At 33.8% G+C, this 1,032-nt stretch overlaps 1 protein-coding gene across 1 annotated transcript in view; it reads left to right on the top strand.

Moving 5' to 3' along the window:
* The window catches only part of LOC106475303 (centromere-associated protein E-like), a gene marked incomplete at its 5' end in the record, with an annotated part of 8,813 nt that extends 7,931 nt beyond the window's left edge, over nt 1-882 (top strand). The window contains 2 exons of the mRNA XM_022379449.1: nt 271-423; nt 793-882. Coding sequence (XP_022235157.1) covers nt 271-423; nt 793-882 — 243 coding nt within the window. The remainder of the gene's footprint in view (nt 1-270; nt 424-792) is intronic.
* Between the last annotated feature and the right edge of the window lie 150 nt (nt 883-1,032).

Raw genomic sequence — 1,032 nt, forward strand, 5'->3', positions numbered from 1 at the left:
AGATATGGAAGGATGTTCATTGAAGTAAGGAAAATTTAAATTAAAGAACTTAGTACATCTGATATTCTGTAGACTTGAAGAAATTGTCATGTTGGGTTATAACATTTTTACATAGATTGAACATTTATGTTGATTACCTGGGTTATATTTCCCTCAGGTCTAATTATATGTGACCTTGTGTTATTCTGTATACACCTTCTTATCAGTATGTACATAAGTTTAAAATAGCTGCTTGTCAAGAGAAATGTAATATTTTTCAAACGTTTACAGGATGCTAAGCAGTATAATCGTGTATACGAGGTGGAGGCCATGGAGAAACAGCTCGAAGAAAAGGATAGACAGATGAGAGAGCTGGAAATAAAAATAAAACAGTTGAAAGAAAAGTTTGTGGTTTCCAGCCACGCCTCTCAAGGCCCATCAAAGGTAGGTTGTATAAAAAGCGTTAATATTATAAACGTACTTTTACTTTATTTTATTAGTACCTGTCCCCCTGGCTGGAAGTTATGTAAATTAATTATAAATGAAAGGCTATCTTAGGACATTAAAAGTTGCTTCCCTTGTATGTAAATGTAAAAACTCCCATAAAACTCTAACATGCAAAACTTGTCCAAGTTCACTATAACCCATTTGTTGTTTTGGGCGTTATTAATGTATCCAAGTACACTACGTACTTTCGTCATTCTACGTATCGGTTTGTTATCTTGACCTATATTGTTACATGTTTAATTTCCAGCGTCATTCTACGTATGGGTTTGTTATCTTGACCTATATTGTTACATGTTTAATTTCCAGGGTCATTCTACGTATGGGTTTGTTATGTTGACCTATATTGTTGCATGTTTAATTTCCAGCGTCATGCTACGTATGGGTTTGTTATCTTGACCTATATTGTTACATGTTTAATTTCCAGGGTCATTCTACGTATGGGTTTGTTATCTTGATCTATATTGTTACATGTTTAATTTCCAGGGTCATTCTACGTATGGGTTTGTTATGTTGACCTATATTGTTGCATGTTTAATTTCCAGCGTC

Source organism: Limulus polyphemus, unplaced genomic scaffold, assembly GCF_000517525.1.
Source record: "Limulus polyphemus unplaced genomic scaffold, Limulus_polyphemus-2.1.2 Scaffold8376, whole genome shotgun sequence".
In the NCBI taxonomy this organism is placed as follows: domain Eukaryota; kingdom Metazoa; phylum Arthropoda; class Merostomata; order Xiphosura; family Limulidae; genus Limulus; species Limulus polyphemus.